Genomic DNA, 22,748 nt, shown 5'->3' on the forward strand with positions numbered 1-22,748 from the left:
GACTGTGAAATCTAAGTGTACATCAATAGATTTTACTTAGTTGCTTTAGAGAAGAATCTTCAGAATTGCTACTTTGGATTCACCTTTTGTAGAGATGTAAGAGGCTGGGAATCTGGACAATATTTCTGAAATAACTGAACAGAGAGAATGGGGGATGCACGAAAAGAAAAAGTATTGTCCTTATATCTCTCGTGGAGAATGCTTAAGTGTTCAACTAACAAGAGAAACTCAGTGGGTAAAGAGGTAGTCATGACCCCTGACACAAGTAAACTTTTTCAAAGGATTTATTTACTTATTTGAATGGCAGGATGGGAGGAGGGAGATAGGGAGATAGAGAGGTAAGGAGAGAGAGGGAGAGGGAGAGAGAGAGAGAGAGAGAGAGATGAATTAATGCGAATATGTATCTTCCATTTGCTGGTTCACTTCCCAAATGCCTGTTAACAGGGATGCTGAGCCAGGCAGAAGCCAAGATATCAGAACTCTGTCTAGATTTCCCACATGGGAGAGAGGGACCCGCCTACTTGGGCTATCATCCATTGTCTTCCAAGTCACATTAGCAATAAGCTGGATCAGAAGCGGGGGATCTGGAACTCAAACCAGCACTCCAACATGGGGTGTGGGCATCTGAAGAAGCAGCTTAACCCTCTGTGCCAAAATGCCTGCCCCACTATCTGTTATTCTTAGTTTTATATATTAAAATATGCTACCATAGTGGGTTGGCTGAGCATATCATAGTTTTTTGAGAGCCAGGTTATGCTTAGTTAATTAAGCCAGTCCCAAAGGGACAAATATCATATGTTCTCCCTGATCAGTGACAACTAACCAAGCACCAAAAAGAAAACCTGTTGAAGTGAAATGGACACTATGAGAAACAGTGACTTGATCAGCCCTTGTCCTGACTGTTGATGTACGATTTAATACTTTATCCCTTTTAGTACTTTTTTTGTTCTGCTTAATACTATTAGTTGAACTCTGTAATTAACACACAATTATTCTTAGGTGTTTAAATTTAACTGAAAAGTGATCCCTGTTAAATATAAGAGTGGGAATAAGAGAAGGAGGAGATATACAATTTGAGACATGCTCAACAGGTTACGGTGGGTTCTAAGCCTTAAGAGAATGACTTGGTTTAGGGCAGAGCAACTCTGAAGAATGATAGACTGTAAAAATTGGGAATTGGCCAAGAGTATGTATGCATCCAATACTACAGGGAAGTATGGAACCCAGGAGGCAGATTTGGGAAAATAAAATCTAAACAGAGCATAATTTCTCGGGGCATAATAGAAGTTGGAATTTTAAGAATTCTCTTTGAATATATTTACTTGAAAATCATTCATTTGTAGCGATTTTTAGATATGCTGTAAAACAACTCAAAGTTACTATTTCCAATTCAAATTTTAACATGGACAAATAAATAAATAATGCAAAAGGAATAAAGGGAAATTAGTATTCATAAGCACATTTGTGTGATATTTTAGTTAAATTACTTCTCCATATAATGAATGATTTCAGTAGGGCAGCAAATGATATGGTATAATTTGAATGCTTTGCACAAAGACAAGAATAAATGCATAAGTTTTGAACTGTGAATGAGCTTCCTGATGGCATTTGATGCTGAATGCTTTGGGACCAGGTTGGAACATGGAGGAGGACTCCAAAATGTACAAAAGATTTATGCCTTCTAACAACCCATTCTGTGCTCAAAACAAAGAACTACTTTGATTTTATTTTTACTATGGAACGGTTTGCTCATTAACTATTTCTCAGAGAGGTCACAAACTTAGTACAGTGGCCATGTAAATTTCATCTGGTGCTTGCCTTCCATGTTTTAAGTAGTTGGTTTAGAATATTTTCCCCAAGATCTAAGCATCTTGCTCATGCTCCTTTTCATTGACCTTATTGATTTCATGCATTTTATTCAGCGTGCGTGCACACACACACACACACACACTCACACACACCCCACTTGTAAGTGAGCAACTCATGTTCTGTTGCTTTTTAAAATTTATGTTTGTGAGACGAGGAAACAGGTCAAACTCCCCATCTACTGGTTTATTCTCCAAATGCCTGCATTTGCCTAGGCCAAAAATAAGAGGTGGGAACTAAATCCAAGTCTCACACATGGGTTATAGGAACCCAATCACTTGAGGTATCATGTTGTCTCTTAGGACCTGCATTACTAGAAGTTGGAGTCAGGTTAGGATGTACACATCATAACTGGCATGTTAACCACTAGGTTAAATGCTTATCCCAGAACTAACTTTTATTTAAAGAATATTGATAATTGTGATATATTAATTTAGCCATGATTTCAGTGTATAAACTCTTTCAAAGTTATGTAGTCTGTATTTCAAAATTATGACAACATAGCTAAGATTTTTTTAACTTGGCAATTTCTTCTTCTAATGCTTGAAGCTTAGATTAGAAAAATGTTTGCTTCTGATAATGTTTAATTCATGTGAAATCTCCCTATTTAAAAGACTCTCTTTCCCTGACAAATTTAGCAGACATGCCTTATATTTGGGATTATTTTGGAGACTATTTTACAGGTAGAGAATTATTACTTTGATTCCTGATGACTTACTGGGATGCATTTCTGCAATTTAACCAGTCCTTGGCACTTCCATAGACACTGAGATAAGTGGTCCAATTACTGACAATTTTGATGGTGATGTTGATGATGTGATATTGAATGTCTGCCCCTTTAGAATAGCAATTTAATTCTACATAGTCTGCTAAATAGCTGTACCATTTCCCTGCCTGCACCTTCTAAATAAGGGCATTTTAATCTGTTTTGCTATTTGCATGTTTGAATATACTTTGACATGTGAGTTGACACAAAAATCCTCCTCGTGCTAGTGATAAAATGACAACCAATATTCCTTGAAGGTAGACATTGTATTTTATAGTCTGTCTAATCCTACAGTGCCTAATATAAAGTTTTTAATATAGCAGAGACCCAGTAACTGTTGAAATAGCATCAAATATATAAGGTAAATTAAGTAACATTTTTATCTCCATATGTCTGAGTGAGGGAAGTTATATTTTTTCTGTTATTTCTCTGTATATGTAATAGAGGAGAATAAAAAACTTATAAAATTTTTCTTCTATTTTCAAAGAAAAAAAGACTGAATTTTACTCAAATATTTTTTCCTACATTCAAGTAAGTTATTTTTCCTTCTGAATAGAAAGCACTATTGCTTTTTTTTTTTTTTTGAAGTGAAGATTCCAGTAGTAGTATTTTTAGACCCATGTCAATACATAACCAAGGTGTTGCATTGAACTGGACATTATATTGTTGATAAGACTTTGAATTCAGTTGTCATAGGCTCTTTTTTTGTAGCTATAGCTACAAAAACAATGATTAAGTGTATTTTTTGGCCTTCAGTTTCATAGTATTCTTCCAACCAAAAAAATGAGAAGTGTCTAAAAACTGACTAGTGGGGAATGTAAGTACAAAAATAGCTAGAAAGATAGGAAGCGTCTTTGATGATGTAGAAGTAATGGAAAGGGGTAGGGAATTGATTCAATGATTTGGGCTAAATAGGGCACTCTGTGTGAAAAATCAGAAACTCACAATGTTTATTAAAGATATTACAAGTGTGGAAATCTAAGACCAGAGTCAAATACTGCTTTATGTCTATCTAAACTCAGTACAATCCAAACAGTTTTAAATAATCCAGGTCAACATGGAGATCCTTATTTATTTGTTGGTCAGATGCTAAAGATGTAAATGGAAGAATTATGTTTTCTTAATAATTAATAAAATGCTAAATTTGCTTTTATTATTTTTTACCTTTCAAGGTGACAACTTGATGGGAAAGCACAGAGTCTGAGGTGACTTATTAATAAGTCTTAATGACTTTGCTCAGAAGCTCAGGAGTGAACCTATAGTTTTATATTCTTGTGATAGATCAGATCCACGTTTGGGTTCTGCTTTGGCCTCTATAGTAAGCCCTGATAATGGCAGGTTTTAGAAAGGACTGTAAAGCAGAAGCAAAAAAAAAGCTGTGTCAAGCTGGATAAAAAGCTAGAAATTCTTGGATAGAGTGAAATGGGGAAGTGCTAGTTATATTTTAATCAATTATTAATCATTCATGTTTAGATAATATTCAGTAGCAGTTTTTGCTCTATAATGTAACTTTTCTATTAAATCATAGCAAACTTGTTCATTTGAATTATCTTCAAAGTAGGTTCATTAAGTGGAATATTAAATAGTTTGAATTTTTTGCCTCTTCTTTTCTTCTTAATGTAATAGTTAAGGAAAATCACTTTTTTATAACTTGTTTTTCTATGAGAGCTTACAAAGAGTGATCTGTTTTCCAGACAGTACTGAGACATGTTTTTTGAAATAGATCATTTGCTGCTAGAGTAGAAAACTGAAGGATATGAGTTCAAAAATTCTAGATTTGAGTTTATTCTCTAATTTGAGAAAGTTACTGAACTTCATATGTTTATATTATTTCTAATTAGGATCACCAAACATTCTGGCATAGTTCAATTAATCAATAAGATAACATATATTAAAAAAAGAAAACAAGCAACAACAGCAATAAGAACAACCACACAAAATTCTGTAAGCACACCTAATAAACAAGTATTGATCTTAGTTTCTAGATAAAAGTAGTTTCATTGTTTTTAAGAAGGGTTGATCCTTTTGGAAGATGTTGCCTTACAAATAATACTGTTGCAGAGAGAGACATGGCAGAGGTAAACACTAATAATCCTATAATTATTTAAAGCAATTTTTGTTAGTTTTTTTTGGAATTAAATATTGATTGCAATTCTGTGTCACGGTAGATACGCATAGTGGTATACTGATTTAGAAGTCAAAAATTTTGCTTTTTAGCCAATCAGAAAAATACAATTTTGTCAAAAGTGAATTGACTTGATTACCTGAATGTCAGTTTAAAACAACTAAATAGTATCACACTCAAATAGAATAATTTCTAAAATTTAACGTGTGAAAGTGCATATTTGTTTATATGACTATAGCTTGAGGTATTCTCTAGCTATATGTGGTCATGATGTGGCAAGTATTTCCTTTGTTTTCTTGTTTTTTTAGAGTTATAGAGATGATACATTGTGTCACAGTTAATGGCTCATAGTACTATCATAAGCCTTTACTGCTTTGTTGTTTCTAAGTAACTTATGAACTGATTTTGCTGTGCTTTAAAGGCTCTTAAGTGGCATGGTTCAAGTTAAAAAATGTTTGCTTTGTTTTGCATGAAGTGTGTTAGAGAAAGTTTGTAGACCTGTGTATACGATTGTGTGAACTTTCAGAAATAGTGAAAAATGTTAGGCTTAATTCTCTTGCATTTTTTGAACTTTTTAAAAGATTGATTTATTTACTTGAAAGGCAGTCACAGAGAAGAGAGAGAGAGGAAGAGGGAGAGGGAGATAATGAGGGAGAGGAAGAGAGAGAGAGAGAGATCTTCCATCCTGGTTGACTACCCAACTGGGGCTGCACCAGCTGAAACCAAGAGCCAGCAGCTCCAGCCACTTCTCCCATGTGAGTGGCAGAAACTCAAGTACTTCATTCATCTTTCACTGCTTTCCTAGGCACATTAGCAGGGAGCTGGATTGGAAGTGCAGGAGCCAGAACTTGAACCAACAATTTGATAAAGGATTGAGGCTTCCCAAGTGGTGATTTAACATGCTGTACCACAATGCCCAACCCTATCTTGAATTCTTAGAATAAAATTGTTCTGAAAGAATGAGGGGATGTAGTTGTTACGCACAGCAGATTAAGGCACCAATTAGGATGCTTGCACTCCTCTATAAGATCCCAGAAGGGCCCTAGTTCAAGTCCTTGCTAATCTGCTATTGATCCAGCTTCTTTCTATTTTATTTTTATTTTTATTTTTTTGACAGGCAGAGGCAGCAGGTGGTAGCTCAAATACTTGGGTCTCAGCCATCCAATTCAGAGATCACATTTTACTGGGAGGTCTTGTTTTCAACCTGGCCCAGTGTTGGCTGTTGCAGGCATTTGGGGAGGGAACCTGCAGTCCATCTGTCTGTCTTTCAAATAAAAATAAAATTTTAAAGAAGAATAACTACATAGTTTGTTTACCTCTTTCTTGTTTAATTATTCAAAATAGTATATTTTGGTGCAAATATTTGAAATAAAACGCATTGTTTTCTCATATTTTCATTGAAATTTTTGAATAATGTTTATTATGAATAGATATACTAATTGTTTTAATACTAATATCTTTTAAATTTACTAAAAAGTATATAGGTGGGATACACAGCAGACTCATAGAATGTCAGATGTTCTAAACAACACTCTGGCCTCAGAATCAGCCCTTAAGGCATTCGGATCTGGCTGAAGAGCCCATGAGAGTATTTTAGGCATGGAAAGCCAAGACATTCTGGCAAAAAAAAAAAAAAAAAAAAAAAAAAAAAAAACAACAACAACCACCACCACCACCACCACCAACCCTAAATGAAAGATCTCTGCAAGTGAGATCCCAGTGGAAAGAATGGGCCATCAAAGAAGGAGGTACCTTCCTCTAAAGGGAGGAATGAACCTCCACTTTGACTATGACCTTGTCTAAATAAGATCGGAGTTGGTAAACTCAAAAGGCTTCCATAACCTTGGCAACTCATGACAAGAGCCTAGGGAGATTACTGATGCCATAAACAAGAGTGTCAATTTGTTAAGTCAGCAACAGAAGTCACTGTGCACATGTAGGATCTCTGTCCTTAATGTGCTGTTCATTGTGATTTAATGCTATAACTAGTACTTAAACAGTATTTAGCACTTTATGTTCTGTGTGGGCACAAACTGTTGAAATCTTTACTTAGCATATACCAAATCAATCTTCTGTATATAAAGAGAATTGAAAATGAATCTTGATGTGAATGGAATGGGAGAGGGAGCAGGAGTTGGGAGGGTTGCAGGTGGGAGGGAAGTTATGGGGGGAAAAAAGCCATTGTAATCCATGAACTGTACTTTGGAAATTTATATTTGCTAAATAAAAGTTTAAAAAAAAGTATATAGGTGAAGACTTGATAAATTATTCAGAGGCAAGAAATTAACATTAAGCTTTTCATCTTAGGTACTCAGTACTTTCATATTTAATCAGTACTATCAAACTTGCCATTATCATTTGATATTGTGTTTTACAAGACAATAAAATTGTCTTATAAATTCTAAAATGTTGAGTAAAAAAAACACTAATAAATTAAATGATTTTTAGAGGTAAATGTAACATGCTGAAAGATTTTTAACTTAATAGAAAATTTTTTTCATTTTATAAATATAATTTATGCATTATGTAGCTTATTAAACAAAATACATATTTTTACAACTTCATTTTTATACCATTAGCCTGTTTGTGGTTTACCTAATTTCTCAATTATTGTGACATGAATAATTATATTTTCATTTGTACTATTTAAGTATGTTTACATTACTAAAACATTGTTGTTAAATTTTAAAATAAAAAATGTTATCTTTTTACTAAAATTAATGTTGATATAATGTTTTTTTCTTCATACTGGCTTTACGATATTTTCTACTCTTGTAAAGACTGGATAACTTTTGTTTAAAGCCAGCAGGAGGAGCTCTCACCTTGCTAGGTTCTATGTAATTAGTCTATCTAGAAAATTTGAATTTGTGGGGGTCTTTATATGAAACCAATGATAAGATTAGAAAATTTGCAGAATAAAATGATATGTAAAGCTCAGAAATCGTATTTTATTTTATATTAATGTATCTTTCTTTGTCTGAAATGCAAATTTGAAATTTGTTCTCAAATATTTATAAAAGACATGATTGTGATTTAATGAAAACAAGCCATTACAATGAATCTTGTTTCTGGAAGCTGTTAGGAAACAGAAAAATGATTTCTGAACATCTGCACTGTTGTAGGAACATATATATTTTCCATTTTTGTTTTGAAATGAATGAGTGTCAAAAACAAAGCAGCCTGAATATATTTTAGAATAATACATCCATTACATAATTAGCCACAGTTTCTCTAAGTAATTTATGAAAAGAAAATACCTGCCAATGGACTTAAATACTATTAAGGATTTTTTAACATTGTGCTGCAATAAACCCTTTGATGTGAATCTCATGATTTGCTGATGGTAGTACTAAGGTTTCCATTGAAATATTTATTAAGAATAGTGTAAAAATTATAGTGATTTAACATTAACAAAAGAAATTATAATTTTTATACATTGACAAAAACAAAAAGAATACAAATAATGCAGTTTTGCATGTGATTTTTTTATTTTAAGATTGTAGTCATTAATATGAAGAGAAAAGATTGCACGTATTTCATAGATACAATTCTAAGAATATAATGATACTTCTTACTCTCCTCCTTCATTCCTTTTTTCTTTAAATTTTTCAGTAATGTATTTTCAATTTGCTTTATAATCACAGGCTTAATGTTCCACTATATATAGTGGAACATGTGAAAAATAGACCACTGTTCTGTTGGGATACAGACAAGGGTTATAAACAACAATCAGATCACAAGATGTCAATTTCACTTTTTATGCATTCAGTCTTTCTTTTTATTCTCTATGTATTAGCTATCACAAATCAGAGAAAACATATATTTTTGTCTTTTTGGGGTCTGGCTTATTTCACTAAGATAGTGGTCTTCAGTTGCATCTATTTTGTTGCAAAAGACAGAATTTCATTCTTTTTCATGGCTGAGCAGTATTCTGTCATGTATATTTACCACATTTCCTCGATCCAGTCATCAGATGATGGACATATAGGTCGGTTCCATATCTTAGCTATTGTGAATTGAGCTGCTATAAATATGGGAGTACAGATAACTTTCATGTGCTGGTTTCATATTTTTTGAGTATATTTCCAGGAGTGGGATGGTAGATAAAGAAAGATTTTTTTTTAAAGGGTTATAGTTGGGCACTTGAGAATCAGTCTCTGTATTTGGAATCTAAATCTATCACTTTGTGATGGCAAAGAAAATTATGTTAACTTCAGTTTTCTCATCTACAAATAACATATTTTTAAAAATGTAGTTACTATCCAAAATATATAAGGAACTTATTTAACTCAATAGGACAGAAAAACTACTGAATAAAAATGGGCAAATGACCTGAATAGACTTTCCCCAAAAAAGACTTACAAATGGCCAAAATATAAAAATATGTTCAACAGCACTAATTACCAGGTAAATACAAGTCAAAACCACAGTGATGTATCAGCTCGTACCTGCTAGGATTGCTGTTATTAAAAGTCAAGATAGTTGGTATTGGTGAGAATATATAGAAAAGTGACCTGTGCCATTTGAGGGAATGTAAATTGGTATAGCCATTATGGAAAATAATGTAGAAGTTCCTAAAAAAATAGAACTATTATATGGTCTGGAAATTCCATTTTTAATATATATCCAAAAATTTTGAAAGTTGCATGTTGAGGATATCTATGCCCTTCACTTATTCATGAAAGCCAAGACGTTGAAACAACTTGAATGTCCATCCACAGATAAATGGGTGAAGAAATTATCATCTGTATATACAGTGGAATATTGTTCATCCTTCAAAATGAAGAAAATGCACAACACACATGAACTCAATGACATGCTGAGTGAAAGAAGCAAGTCACAGAAGGAAATGTACTACAAAAGTTCATTTGGATGAGGTATCTGAAATAGACTGAGACACAGAGACTAAAATGTTGATTGCCAGGGATGGAGCAGATGGTTGTGGAGGAAATAGTGAGCTGTTTGTTCACTGGCTAAAAGTTACAGTTATGTTCGATGAGTAAATTCTGGAGATCTGCTCTCCAGCCTAGTGCTTGTAGTTAGCAGTACTATGTTTTGCACTTAAAATTTTTTAAAAATACCATATGTTCTCCCTGATCGGTGACGACTGACTGAACACCAAGAGGGAAACCTGTTGGAGTGAGGTGGACACTATGGGAAATGGTGGCTTGATCAGCATAGCCCTGACTGTTAATGAACAACTTAATACATTATCCCTCTTAGTAGTTTTTTTTTATCTGTTCTACTTAATATGACTGGTTTAGATCTGTAATTGATGCACAGTTATTCTTAAGTGTTGAAAATTAACTGAAATGTGATCCCTGTTGAACATGGTGGTGGGAATGGGAGAGGGAAGAGATGTATAATTTGGGACATGCTCAGGCTGACTTGCCCCAAGTGGTGGAGTTGGAAGCATACCAGGGGATTCCAATTCAATCCCATCGAGGTGGCATGTACCAATGCCATCTCACTGTTCCAGGTGATCAGTTTCAGTTCACAGTTGGTCATGGTGAAGGGACTGGGAGTCAAAGGGAGCACATAAACAAGTCTAGTACCTGCTAACGCTAACTGATGGAGTAAATAAAGGGGAGAGTGATCCAACATGGGAAGTGAGATACTCAGCAGACTCATAGAATGGCAGATGTCCTAAATAGCACTCTGGCCTCAGAATCAGCCCTAAAGGCATTCAGAGCTGGCTGAAGAGCTCATGAGAGTATTTCAGGCATGGAAAGCCAAGACACTCTGGCAAAAGATCTCTGCGAGTGAGATCCCAGTGGAAAGAACAGGTCATCCAAGAAGGAGGTACCTTTCTCTGAAGGGAGGAGAGAACCTCCACTTTGACTATGACCTTGTCTAAACAAGATAAGAGTCGGAGAACTCAGAGGGCTTCCATAGCCTTGGAAACTCATGACTGGAGCATAGGGAGACTACTGATGCCATAGACAGGAGTGTCAATTTGTAAAGTCAACAACAGGAGTCACTGTGCACTTACTCCTCATGTAGGATCTCTATCCTTAATGTGCTGTGCATTGAGATTTAATGCTATAATGAGTACTCAAACAATATATTTCACTTTGTGTTTCTATGGGGGTGCAAACTGTTGAAATCCTTACTTAATGCATACTAAACTGATCCTCTGTAAAAAAAAAAAAAAAAAAAGAAATTATCAATTCCCAACTTGACTCTCACTGGGATTAAACATGACAATAGGTCTGCTCTGATTTCATCATCCTTTAAAAAAAATCATCTATTATTTTTCACTTTATGTTTCTGTGTGGGAGCAAACTGTTGAAATCCATACTTGATGTATACTAAGCTGATCTTCTGTATATTAAGATAATCGAAAATGAATCTTGATGTGAATGGAAGGGGAGAGGGAGTGGGAAAGGGGAGGGTTGTGGGTGGGAGGGACGGTATGGGGGGGAAGCCATTGTAATCCATAAGTCGTACTTTGGAAAATTATATGCATTAAATAAAAGTTTAAAAAAAAAAGATAATGTGGTAGAGCTGATCAATAAAAAAAAATTTTAAGAGAGTAGTTCTCTTTTTTTGTACTTTTTAAAAAAATTATTTAAGGTATACAAGTTTCATGTATTTCATATATACAGAATTAGAAACATAGTGATACTTCCTATCTTACCGCTCTCCAGCCCATGCTCAAATCCTTTCTTTCTCCTTTCTCTCCTATTCCTCCTCTTAATTTTTACAAAGCTCTATTTTCAGTACACTTTATATTCATAAGTTTAACTCTATACTAAGTAAACAATTCAATAAATAATATGAAGGAAAAAAATACCAGTCCTCAACAACAGAGACAAGGGCTTTAAACAATCATCAAATCTCAAAATGTCTTTTCACAATACATTTTAGGTACTCTGTTGGTTACCCCAGCTCTCTTGTTAAGTGTTTATATCCCATGCAGAAAAGCATCTCCTCAAAACAAAAATCAAGACACAAAAGTGCGGGAAGGAAGTGGTGACTATATTTACTATCTTGATTATGATGAGGTTTATGGGTGTATGTATGTGTTGAAGCTCATCAAATTGTATACATTAAATATGTGCTGGTATATGTCAATTATAATTCAGTAAAGCAGATTAGAATGAAAATATGGGATCTGGCATTGTGGCATAGTAAGCTAAGCCTCTGCCTGTGGCACCAGCATCCCATATGGGTGACAGTTTGTGTCCTGGCTGCTCCTCTTCTGATCTATCTCTCTGCTATGGCCTGGGAAAGCAGTTAGAGGATAACCCAAGTGTTTGAGCCCCTGCACTCATGTGGGAGACTCAGAAGAAGCTTCTGGTTCCTGGCTTTGCATCAGCTCAACTTTGGCCATTGCAGCCATTCGAGGAGTGAACCAGCAGATAGAAGACCCCTATCCTTCTCTCTGTAACTTGCCTGTCAAATAAATAAATAAAATCTTTTAAAAAAATGAAAATATGATCATGAACCATTAAAATTTTAGATGTACTCTACACAGCAATAATGTTAAAGGATTTTTTAAAGAATTATTTTCTTTCAAAAGAAAGAGAGACTGATTCTTTTTCTGCTGGTTCTCTACCCAAATGGTGGCAATGATTGGTGGTAGACTAGGCTGAAGTTGGAAGCCTGGAACTCTGTTCCAGTCTCCCATTTGGGTGGCAGAGGCCCAAGTACTTGGGCCATCACCTGCTGCTTTCCTAGCAGGGAGATGGATGGGAAGTGGAGAAGCTGAGACTTTATCAGCTTCAAGTCCTGGCACTGGTCTATGTGATGCTGGCATCATAGGTGGCAACTTAGCCCACTGCTCCACAACATTGACCCCACCATTAATGCAATTTAGGTCCTTGTCAAAGTTATTTTTATTCACATAACTTGTTAGATCATTAACAAGAAGAGTGATTAAATAAGGATATGTTTAGAAGGGGAAAGAAATATTGCTAGGACAATTTGGAGTGTATTAAAGGTCTCTACTACGGTGACTTTGAGTTAGTATTGTCATTTTTCCAAACGGTGAAGGCAGTAAGAGTAATGCAATTTACAATGTTACAAGTGATATGATGGGGATGGGCATTAGGTCCCCACTGTAGGCTATTGGCCATCTGTAAAAAACTAATCTTTGGTGTCCTGTCCCTTCAGAGAATAAAACTGATTTGAAGGATAAAAAAAAATATAAATTTGCTAGATAATATTAATTTTTGGGTACAGAAATGTATATTATGATTATACATACTTCTGAATTATTTTGGATAGTATACACCGAAAATAAAAAGAATTTTTAACGGATGATAAGATTAGGGTTTTTTTTTAAAGTTTTTGCAATTTATTAATTCCCATAAAAATATCACACAATCACCGTAGATAAAGTCACTGCAAAATCTTTACTTCTGCTTTTTGCCAGCACCAACATTGGCCTTGGCAGTTCCCCTGACCTTCTTCATCCTGTCCTTATGCTCCTTTTGCTGTTTCCTTGAGATCTTATTTGTCTTATACAAGTCATGTCTTGCAAGTCTATATTTGGGTTCATTTTTCTTAGCATAATCCAAGGAATCATAAATCATGCCAAAGCCTGTTGTCTTGCCACCACTAAAATGAGTGCTCAATCCAAATAAGAAGATGACTTCAAGAGTCGTCTTGTAGGTTTGGCTAGCCACGTATTTCTGTCTTTGGCACAGTTGCCTTGCCAGGGTGGAGCACATCAGTGACCATCTGTTTCCTCTGAAGTAGTCAGTTAGTCATGAACTTGCTGATCCAGTTAGTTACTGCATGATTTTTGATGGATGCTAGGCTATGTCTTTGACTATTTGTTATAATAATATGTTTTCAATCTTTCCTGTAATATGTGTGGTTAATTCTATAACACGGAATGAACCCAGATGTCTTTTTTTTTAACGTTTATTTAATGAATATAAATTTCCAAAGTACAGAATATTGATTACAATGACTTCCCCTCCATAACGTCCCTCCAACCCGCAACCCTCCCCTTATCCACTCCCTCTCCCCTTCCATTCACATCAAGATTCATTTTCGATTCTCTTTATATACAGAAGACCAGTTTAGCATACATAAAGTAAAGATTTCAACAGTTTGCTCCCACACAGAAACATAAAGTGAAAAATAGCGTTTGAGTACTAGTTATAGCATTAAATCTCAATGTACAGCACATTAAGGACAGAGATCCTACATGAGGAGTAAGTGCACAGTGACGCCGGTTGTTGACTTAACAAATTGACACTCTTGTTTATGGCCTCAGTAATCACCCTAGGCTCTTGTCATGAGCTGCCAAGGCTATGGAAGCCCCCTGGGTTCACTGACTCTGATGATTTTTAGACAAGGCCATGGTCAAAGTGGAAGTTCTCTCCTCCCTTCAGAGAAAGGTACCTCCTCCTTTGATGACCCGTTCTTTCCACTGGGATCTCACTCGCGGAGATCTTTCATTTAGGTTTTTTTTTTTTTCCCCCAGACTGTCTTGGCTTTCCATGCCTGAAATAGCCTCATGGGCATTTCAGCTGGATCCGCATGCCTTAAGGGCTGATTATGAGGCCAGAGTGCTGTTAGGACATTTGCCATTCTATGGGTCTGCTGTGTATCTCACTTCCCATGTTGGACCATTCTCTCCCTTTTTTATTCTATCAGCTAGTATTTGCAGACACTAGTCTTGTTTATGTGATCCCTTTGGTTCTTAGTCCTATCATTATGATCAATTGTGAACAGAAATTGATCACTGGGACTAGTGAGATGGCATTGGTACATGCCACCTCGAAGGGATTGAATTCGAATCCCCTGGTATGTTTCTAACTCTACCGTTTGAGGTAAGTCAGCTTGAGCATGTCCCGAATTGCACATCTCTTCCCTCTCTTGTTCCCACTCTTATATTTAACAGCAATCACTTTTCAGTTGTTTCAGCACTTAAGAAGAATTGTGTATTGATTACAGTATTCAACCAAAAGTATTAAGTAGAACAAACAAAAAAAAATACTAAGAGGGATAACATATTAAGCTGCTCATCAACAGTCAGGGTGAGGGCTGATCAAGTCACCGTTTCTCATAGTGTTCATTTCACTTTAACAGGTTTCCTTTTTGGTGCTCAGTTAGTTGTCACCTATCAAGGAGAACAAGTGGTATTTGTCCCTTTGGGATTGGCTTATTTCACTCAGCATAATGTTTTCCAAATTCCTAACAGGGATCACTTTTCAGTTAAAATTTAAACACCTAAGAATAATTGTGTGTTAATTACAGAGTTCAACCAATGGTTTTAGAACAACAACAAAAAAATACTAAAATGGATAAAGTATTACATTGTACATCAACCGTCAGGACAAGAGCTGAACAAGTCACTGTTTCTCACAGTGTCCATTTCACTTCAACAAGTTTCCCCTTTGGTGCTCAGTTAAAAATCCACTCAACATGGATTAAAATTAAAGACTTAAATCTACGACCTGACACCATCAAATTATTAGAGAGCATTGGAAAAACCCTTCAAGATATAGGTACCGGCAATGACTTCTTGGGAAACACCCTAGAATCACAGGCAGTCAAAGCCAAAATTAACATTTGGGATTGCTTCAAACTGAGAAGTTTCTGTACTTCAAAAGAAACTGTCAGGAAAGTGAAGAGACAACCGACAGAATGGGAAAATATATTTGCAAACTATGCAACTGATAAAGGGTTGGTAACCAGAATCTACAAAGAAATCAAGAAACTCCACAAGATCAAAACAAACAACCCACTTAAGAGATGGGCCAAGGACCTCAATAGACATTTTTCAAAAGAGGAAATCCAAATGGCCAACAGACACAGGAAAAAATGTCCACGATCACTAGCAATCAGGGAAATGCAAATCAAAACCACAATGAGGTTTCACCTCACCCCGGTTAGAATGCCTCACATTCAGAAATCCACCAACAATAGATGCTGGAGAGGATGTGGGGAAAAGGGACACTAACCCACTGTTGGTGGGAATGCAAACTGGTTAAGCCACTATGGATGTCAGTCTGGAGATTCCTCAGAAACCTGAAGATAACCCTACCATTCAACCCAGCCATCCCACTCCTTGGAATTTACCCAAAGGAAATGAAATTGGCAAACAAAAAAGCTGTCTGCACATTAATGTTTATTGCAGCTCAATTCACAATAGCTAAGACCTGGAACCAACCTAAATGCCCATCAACGGTAGACTGGATAAAGAAATTATGGGACATGTACTCTATAGAATACTATACAGCAGTCAAAAACAATGAACCCGGTCATTTTCCACAAGATGGATGAATTTGGAAAACATCATGCTGAGTGAATTAAGCCAGTCCCAAAGGGACGAATATCATATGTTCTCCCTGATTGGCGACAACTAACTGAACCCAGATGTCTTACTGTGTGTTTATATTATCCTTATTGTACTTTCTATTACTTCTGTTACTTCTATGTTTGTTAGAATTGTTTGTTAATGTGGAGTGAATTAAACAAACAAAAAAAAACTATAGCCAGTTATGTTTCCTTTTATTCCTCTTTGTGACGTTAGCAGCCATGGAAAACCGTTAGCAAAATATATTAATTCATTAGTAGTAGCAAATGATGTAGCCTAATTTGGTCATTCCTTCTTCATTTATTAACTGGAGTATTTCTATAAGAGAAATGTCTGCTCATTAACGATTTGGTTATTCAGCAGTAGCTTATATAAAGAAAAAATATTTTTTCAGTTTATTTATAAGCTTTAACCATAGTACTTTTCTAACAATCTTTAAAAATTTACAATCACTACGTTTATCACTATGAATTCGTAGATTTAAACACATTTAAAGTGCTGCAGTCTCTTGTACTCAAGCACTGTGTATATGGTCAAATTATTCATTTTTTTTTTTTTGCTAGTGGAAGTTGCAAATTGGTTGCTGATGGTTTTTAACATGTCCATTGTAGACAATGCCTTCTTCCCTGTTTTCTGATATAAGGACCATGAAGAACTATCAGTTTTGTCTTACACAAAGAGAAAAACAAAATGGAAACTAGGTGTGATCAAGTCACTACGTGTAATCACCAAAGCAAATACAGGAAATGGGGAAGCAGATTCAGTAATACTCCATAATCAGGAAAATCTAGGATGTAGTACAAAACAATCTAGTTTTTTTAAATTTTTCTTCAATAAATCAAATTTAAGTAGTGAAAAAGATAGCTGGTTAGTCATTGAAGCAAATGATATTAAAACAAAAAGTAGATAATATTGTATACCTGTTAGAATGCTTTTTTCTTTTAAAGATTTACTTGTTTATTTATTAGAAAGTCAGAGTTACAGAGAGGCAGAGACAGAGAGAAAGAGAGAGACAGGTCTTCTGTCCCCTAGTTCGCTCCCCAAATGGCCTCAACAGCTGGAGCTGGATTGATCCAAAGCCAGGAGCCAGGTGCTTCTTCTGGGTCTCCCACGCCGGTACAGGGGCCCAAGGACTTGCACCATCTTCTACTGCTTTCCCAGGCCATAGCAGAGAGCTGGATCCCATATGGGATGCTGGCACGGTAGGTGGCAACTTTTCCCAGTATGCCACAGTGCCAGCCCTTAGAATGTTTTTTAAAAACCACAGTACTGGGCCGGCGCCGTGGCTCAATAGGCTAATCCTCCACCTTGTGGCGCCGGCACACCGGGTTCTAGTCCCGGTTGGGGCGCCGGATTCTGTCCCGGTTGCCCCTCTTCCAGGCCAGCTCTCTGCTATGGCCAGGGAGTGCAGTGGAGGATGGCCCAGGTGCTTGGGCCCTGCACCCCATGGGAGACCAGGAAAAAGCACCTGGATCCTGGCTCCTGCCATCGGATCAGCGCGGTGCGCCGGCTGCAGCGGCGGCCATTGGAGGGTGAACCAACGGCAAAGGAAGACCTTTCCCTCTCTGTCTCTCTCTCTCACTGTCCACTCTGCCTGTCAAAAATTAAAAAAAAAAAAAAAAAAAAAAAAAAAAAAAAAAAAAAAAAACACAGTACTGGCCGGTGCCGCGGCTCAATAGGCTAATCCTTCGCCTGCGGCACCGGCACCCCAGTTGCCCCTCTTCCAGGCCAGCTCTGTGCTATGTCCGGGAGTGCAGTGGAGAATGGCCCAAGTCCTTGGGGCCCTGCACCCGCATGGGAGACCAGGAGAAGCACCTGGCTCCTGGCTTCGGATCAGCACGATGCGCTGGCCGCAGCGCCCCGGCCGCGGCGGCCATTGGAGGGTGAACCAATGGCAAAGGAAGACCTTTCTGTCTGTCTCTCTCTTTCATAGCCATTTTGGAATCAAGTTTAAAGTTTCTTAAAAACAATTCCCAATCTAGTTATCCTGGTTGTATGTATTTTTCCCAAAGAAATGAAAGCATAGATTTATATGGAATTGTCTCTATGATATAGATGAAATCTGTTCTCCTTATATTAATGAAAAATAACATTGCATAAAAGTTTATAATAACTTCATGTATATTTAACATTACTAACTGGCCATAAAGCCCATAAGATATGGAATTATATATAGTGAAGTATTTTTCAGCAATGAAAAGAAACAGTATTGTTTTATGTGGGTCTCAAATGCTGTATGCTTAAGTGAAAAATAAGGTTCACATCTTACATGATTTCGTTCATTTCAGATTCTGGAAAAGGAGAAACTATAGGGGTCAGCTATAAGATTAGTAGTTGGACAGGGGGTGAAGTGGGAAAGGGATTCACTGTTAGGCACACAGGAATTCTTTTGGAGTGATGGAAATATTCTATAGCTTGGGGGCCAGTGCTGTGGTGCAGCGGGTTAATGCCCTGGCCTGAAGTGCTGGCATCCCATGTGGGCACCAGTTCAAGACCCAGCTGCTCCACTTTTGATCCAGCTCTCTGCTGTGGCCTGGGAAAGCAGAAGATGGCCCAAGGACTTGGGCCCCTGCACCCGTGTGGGAGACCCGGAAGAAGCTCCTGGCTTTGGATTGCGCAGCTCTGGCCATTGCGGCTGTTTGGGGAGTGAACCAGCGGATGGAGGACCCCTCTCTCTCTCTCTCTCTCTCTCTCTCTGCCTCTCTGCCTCTCTGCCTCTCCTCTCTGTGTAACTCTAACTTTCAAATAAATAAATAAATTTTTTTAAAAAAATGTTCTATAGCTTGATTGTGGCTATGGTTAGTTAAGGGATTTTCACAATATATAGAAATATAAATTTAAAAATAGTTGTATTCTAGGTAAAAAAAAACACTTTATTAAATCTAACTGAAAATGTAACGGGGGAACCTATAGACTTAAACAAAGAAACAAAAAGTAAACGAGGAAAACCATCTTATTGTCATGTATAAACTTTATTTGTGTCCTGATTATCTACTAAGTAGAGACACTGAAGAATATTAAACATCGATGTGCCATTTGGTGACATTGAGGAATTATTGTATATATTGATTTAAGACATTTTTATTTTAGAAGAATATGTCAGAAAAATTAAAATTTTGACAGATCAAATGAATATGATTACTGGATTGGCTGCAGAGAAAACTTGCATTATAAGTAAACGTGTAGATGAAACAAGATTGGCTAAAAATTGGTTGATCATTGAAGTTGGTGATGTGTATATAAGGATTCATTTTATTGTTTTCTCTCCTTTAAAAATTGTTCAATAGGGGCCAGAATTGTGGTACAGTGGGTTAATATGTAATACTGGCATCCCGTGTTAGAGTAGATTGAAGTCCTGGCTGCTTCACTTCCAGTCTGGCTTCTTGCTAATGTATGTGAGAAGGCAGCGGAGGATGGCCCAAGTGCTTGGGTCACTGTTATCCATGTGGGAGACCAGGGGTTGAGTTCCTGTTTCCTGGCTTTCAGACTGGCCCAGCCTTGGAGACTGTAGCTATGGGGGAGTGAACCAGCACATGGAAGATCTCTTTTTCTCTCTCCCTCTTTCTTTTTCACTCTGCCTTTCAAATAAATAAGTAAATCTTTTTAAAAAATACTTCATCTTACTAAAGGTCCTCTGGACTTAGCCTAACTGAATTTGCATTTTCTTTGTAATGTCCTGCCAGACTTTGCCCTATAAATATAATATATATTTGCCTTAGACTAAGTTAATTTATAGGATGTTAATTTCTTTCTTTCTTTTTTTTTTTTTTTTTTTTTTTGGACAGGTAGAGTTATAAACAGAGAGAGAAAGGTCTTCCTTCCGTTGGTTCACCCCCCAAATGGCCGCTACGGTCGGCGTGCTGCACCGATCCGAAGCCAGGAGCCAGGTGCTTTTTCCTGGTCTGCCATGTAGGTGCAGGGGCCCAAGCACTTGGGCCATCCTCCACTGCCCTTCCAGGCCACAGCAGAGAGCTGGACTGGAAGAGGAGCAACTGGGACTAGAACCCAGCACTCTTTTCTTTTTGTAAAAGATTTATTTGGCAGTCAGAATAAGAGCGAGATAGAGAGAATCATCTTCCCATCTGCTAGTTCACTCCCGAAATGGCTGCAGAGCCTTAGGCTGGGCCAGGCAGAATCCAGGAGTCAGGAGCTTTTTGCTGGTCTCCTACATGGAGGCAGAGGTCCCAGCTACTTTCCCAGGCACATTAGCAGGAAGCTGGATCAGAAATGTAGAAGCCAGGACTTGATGTGAGTGTTGCCCTGTGCCTCAGTGCTGGCCCCACGGGTGTTAATTTCTAGGGTGTTAAATGGTTTCCTGTTGTAGAAGTTAACATAGTATGTTTTTATTATTTATATTTCTGCTTTTTTGACAAGACTGTGAATTGTTTTTGATGAAGGAAAGAGTTTTTATTTTTTTTATCTTTTAGTAGTAAGTGTACGATTTTGTATATGTAAAATGTATACTACCCTTTGAATATAGTAGATTTATTCAAAATAATTTATTTCATATTTTACTGATTATATATCAAGCCATTTAATAGAATTAAAATATTGAAGCCTACTGTAGCAGATTTTTTTAAATGGTAAAGAAGACTATATATGAAAGTTGGGGGAAGGTTTTTAAAAATACATTATTACAATTTTCAAACTGATCATTTAGCCTAGTGGTTTAGATATGAATTAAGTCCCAGGTCAGAGTACCTGGGTGTGAATCCCAGTGCTAGCTCCTAACCCTAGCTTCCTGTTAATGCGGATCTGGGGAGGCAGCAGTAATGGCTCATGTAATTGAGTCTCTGCCACTCACATGGTAGAGCTGGACTGAGTTCCTGGCTCCAGCTTCAGCCTGGCCCATTTCCAGGCATTATGGGTGTTTGGCATGTGAACCAGTGGATTAGAGTTCTTTCTGTCTGTTTCTGTGTCTCTTTCACAATCGAATGCTTTTTTATTATTTGTTAAGTATTATTTAAAGTATACAAGTTTTATGTATTTCATATATATAGATTTAGGTACATAGTGATATTTCCCACCCGACCTTCCCTCCCACCCTTGTTCCAAACCTTCTTCCTCCTCCCTGTCCTATTCCCACTCTTAATTTTTACAAAGATATAATTTCACTTTATTTTATACTCTTAAGTTTAACTCTACACTAAATAAAGAGCTTAACAAATAGTATGAAGAAAAAACACTGTTCCTCAACCGAAAAGACAAGGACTGCAAACAGTCATCGAATCTCAACATATCCATTTCATTACAAAATTGTCCTTGATATTTCTATTATTCAATTATCTGTTTCATTTAGCATTGTTAAATACAAATCAGCATACTTTAAAAATTAACTTATAGAACGGGGCCATCAAAGAAGGAGGTACCTTTCTCTGAAGGGAGGAGAGAACTTCCACTTTGACTATGACCCTGTCGGAGTAAGATGGAAGTCGTCGGCGAACTCAAAAGGCTTCCATAGCCTTGGCAACTCATGACTAGAGCCTAGGGAGATTACTGACGCCATAAACAAGAGTGTCAAATTGTTAAGTCAACAACAGGAGTCACTGTGTACTTACTTCTCATGTGGGATCTGTCCTTAATGTGTTGTCCAATATGAAGTAATGCTATAACTAGTACTGAAGCAGTATTTTACACTTTGTGTTTCTGTGTGGGTGCAAACTGATGAAATCTTTACTTAATATATACTGAATTGATCTTCTTCTGTATATAAAGATAATTGAAAATGAATCTTGATGTGAATGGAATGGGAGAGGGAGCGGGAGATGGGAGGGGTGCGAGTGGGAGGAAAATTATGGGGGGGGGGAAGCCATTGCAATCCATAAACTGTACTTTGGAAATTTATATTTACTAAATAAAAAAAAAATTTAAAAAATTAACTTATAGTGTCATGTATTTTATAATTACTTACTATTATAATTACATGTTAATATTAAGTACATAAATTTTAAAGTAATACCATTTGTTACAACTAAAATTAATTTTTAAAAATTTTTGCATTAATCAAAAAATTCATACACTTTTTTATCTATTTAATTTCAGTTGTGTTACTTGATACAACAACTGTACTGGGAGAACTAGGGTGGAAAACATATCCATTAAATGGGGTAAGTTTAAATATCTTTTTTAAATTATTATCCTTTTTAGGGATACTTGTTTAGGATTGCTTATAATAAAGGAAGAGTGAATTTCTGGCTGTATTTGGTATGAATTTTGGCATACAACTTAAACCTCATAAAAAAGATTAAATTCACTTAGAACCAGTAATCAATGGGAATTATATTTGAGCATCCTGTAATTGTTCTTTAATAATATGCTTTATAGAGGATAACATTGCATTACCTCACATATAAATATTTTCTTAAGAAGTACACTTTCATATGTAAGTTCAAAACAGTTTTTTGTGTATATCTTAAACTTGGTAGCACCAATGAGTATCATATATAAACTTTAGAATATCATATATGTATTGCACAAATATTAATAACTTTGTTTTTAATATAAAATATTAAGTCTAGTAAAGCAGCATGTGATTTTTGGACTTGTCAAAAAGATAAATTGTGATTAGACTTTTGTCAACTAGAAATAGTTGCTTTTGAAGGATTATGAATGTGTTATTTACATAGTTTTTCAGGTATTGACACTTAGCTATGATTGTGCTTGCATTTTTATGGTTTTTATTTATATTTTGTGTAATCTTTCACATTGGA

The 22,748-nt window shown here is 36.3% G+C and overlaps 1 protein-coding gene and 1 pseudogene across 8 annotated transcripts in view; one reads left to right on the forward strand and one right to left on the reverse strand.

Moving 5' to 3' along the window:
• EPHA6 (EPH receptor A6) overlaps positions 1 to 22,748 on the forward strand; it is a 1,017,309-nt gene that overhangs the window by 61,822 nt on the left and 932,739 nt on the right. For 7 of the 8 annotated variants that reach the window (XM_017347166.3, XM_051859383.2, XM_051859384.2 and 4 more), the window contains exon 2: positions 22,081 to 22,145. In XM_017347166.3, the coding sequence (XP_017202655.3) occupies positions 22,081 to 22,145 (65 nt within the window). Of the gene's footprint in view, positions 1 to 22,080; positions 22,146 to 22,748 lie in introns of those variants that run through there. The other variant, XM_070071943.1, reaches the window with a different exon arrangement.
• Positions 13,118 to 13,475, reverse strand: LOC100342725 (small ribosomal subunit protein eS24-like; annotated as a pseudogene).

The sequence above is a fragment of the Oryctolagus cuniculus genome, chromosome 4 (genome assembly GCF_964237555.1).
Source record: "Oryctolagus cuniculus chromosome 4, mOryCun1.1, whole genome shotgun sequence".
Taxonomy (NCBI): Eukaryota; Metazoa; Chordata; class Mammalia; order Lagomorpha; family Leporidae; genus Oryctolagus; species Oryctolagus cuniculus.